General features: G+C 40.0%; 1 protein-coding gene and 1 non-coding gene across 2 annotated transcripts in view; one reads left to right on the plus strand and one right to left on the minus strand.

Annotated features, from left to right (window-relative positions):
• The window catches only part of ADAM28 (ADAM metallopeptidase domain 28), a 67,831-nt gene that overhangs the window by 43,585 nt on the left and 23,122 nt on the right, over positions 1–1,124 (plus strand). Inside the window, exon 15 of the mRNA XM_029950383.1 lies at positions 880–894. Within this exon, the coding sequence (XP_029806243.1) occupies positions 880–894 (15 nt within the window). The remainder of the gene's footprint in view (positions 1–879; positions 895–1,124) is intronic.
• LOC115303642 lies at positions 448–549 on the minus strand. The gene has a single exon (XR_003914161.1). It is a non-coding gene; the product is annotated as a U6 spliceosomal RNA (small nuclear RNA).

A 1,124-nucleotide genomic window follows, 5' to 3' on the forward strand; every position in this document is an offset into this window, starting at 1 on the left:
AAATAAACAACACAAGATGCAAGAGGTGCTGGCAAGGATGTGGAAAGAGGGGAACCTTCTTGCACTGTTGGTGGGAATGCAAACTGGTGTAGCCACTCTGGAAAACAGTATGGAGTTTCCTCAAAGAGTTAAAAATCATACTACCCAATGATCCAGCAATAGCACTACTAGGTATTTACCCAAAGAATAAAAAAAGATGAATTCAAAGGGATCATGTACCCCAATGTTTATAGCAGCATTATCTATAAGAGCCATGATATGGAAGTAGTCTAAGTGTCTACTGAGTAATGAATGGATAAGAAGATGTGGTATGTATACATACATACATACACGATGCAATGTTATGCAGCCATCAAAAAGAATGCAATCTTTCCATTTACAACAATATGGATGGAGCTGAAGAGTATAATGCTAAGTTAAGTAAGTCATTCAGAGAAAGACAAATACCATACTATTTCACTCATCTGTGGAATTTATGTACCTTACACAGGGGCCATGTGAATCTCTGTATTGTTCCAATTTTAGTATATGTGCTGCTGCAGCAGGCACACTCACATGTGAAATTTAAGAAACAAAATAAACAAAGAGGAGAAAAAGAGGAGGTGAACCAAAAAACAGATTCTTAACTAAAGAGAACAAACTGACGGTTACGGGAAGGGAGGTGGGTGGGGCATGAGTAATACAGGTGACAGGGATTAAGGAGGGCACTGGGGTGAGCACCAGGTGTTGTACAGAAGTGTTGAATCACTACGTTGTACACTTGAAACTTATAGTACAAGTATGTTAACTAACTGGAATTTAAATAAAAACTAAAAAACAAAACAAAACAAAACAGACTTGACTGGGTATCCTGTACTTTATCTGGAAACCCTACTCAAGATCCTTCTCAGATGAGTACACACCCAGAAGTCTGTGTGTGTGTGTGTGTGTGTGTGTGTGTGTGTGTGTGTGTGTGTGTGTAGGGGTGGCAGGGGTGCTGGGAGATGGACAGAGTACAAGGAAGTGGGGAGAGAAGAGAAGAAGGGCTGTGGGAATGCAGAGGGGCCATTTGGGAAAGCCAAAATCTCTTAAATGTTCATTTTGTCCTTAATACCAGGATTTCAGAAGACATATTCTCTGATTAC

Source organism: Suricata suricatta, chromosome 1, assembly GCF_006229205.1.
Source record: "Suricata suricatta isolate VVHF042 chromosome 1, meerkat_22Aug2017_6uvM2_HiC, whole genome shotgun sequence".
Taxonomy (NCBI): domain Eukaryota; kingdom Metazoa; phylum Chordata; class Mammalia; order Carnivora; family Herpestidae; genus Suricata; species Suricata suricatta.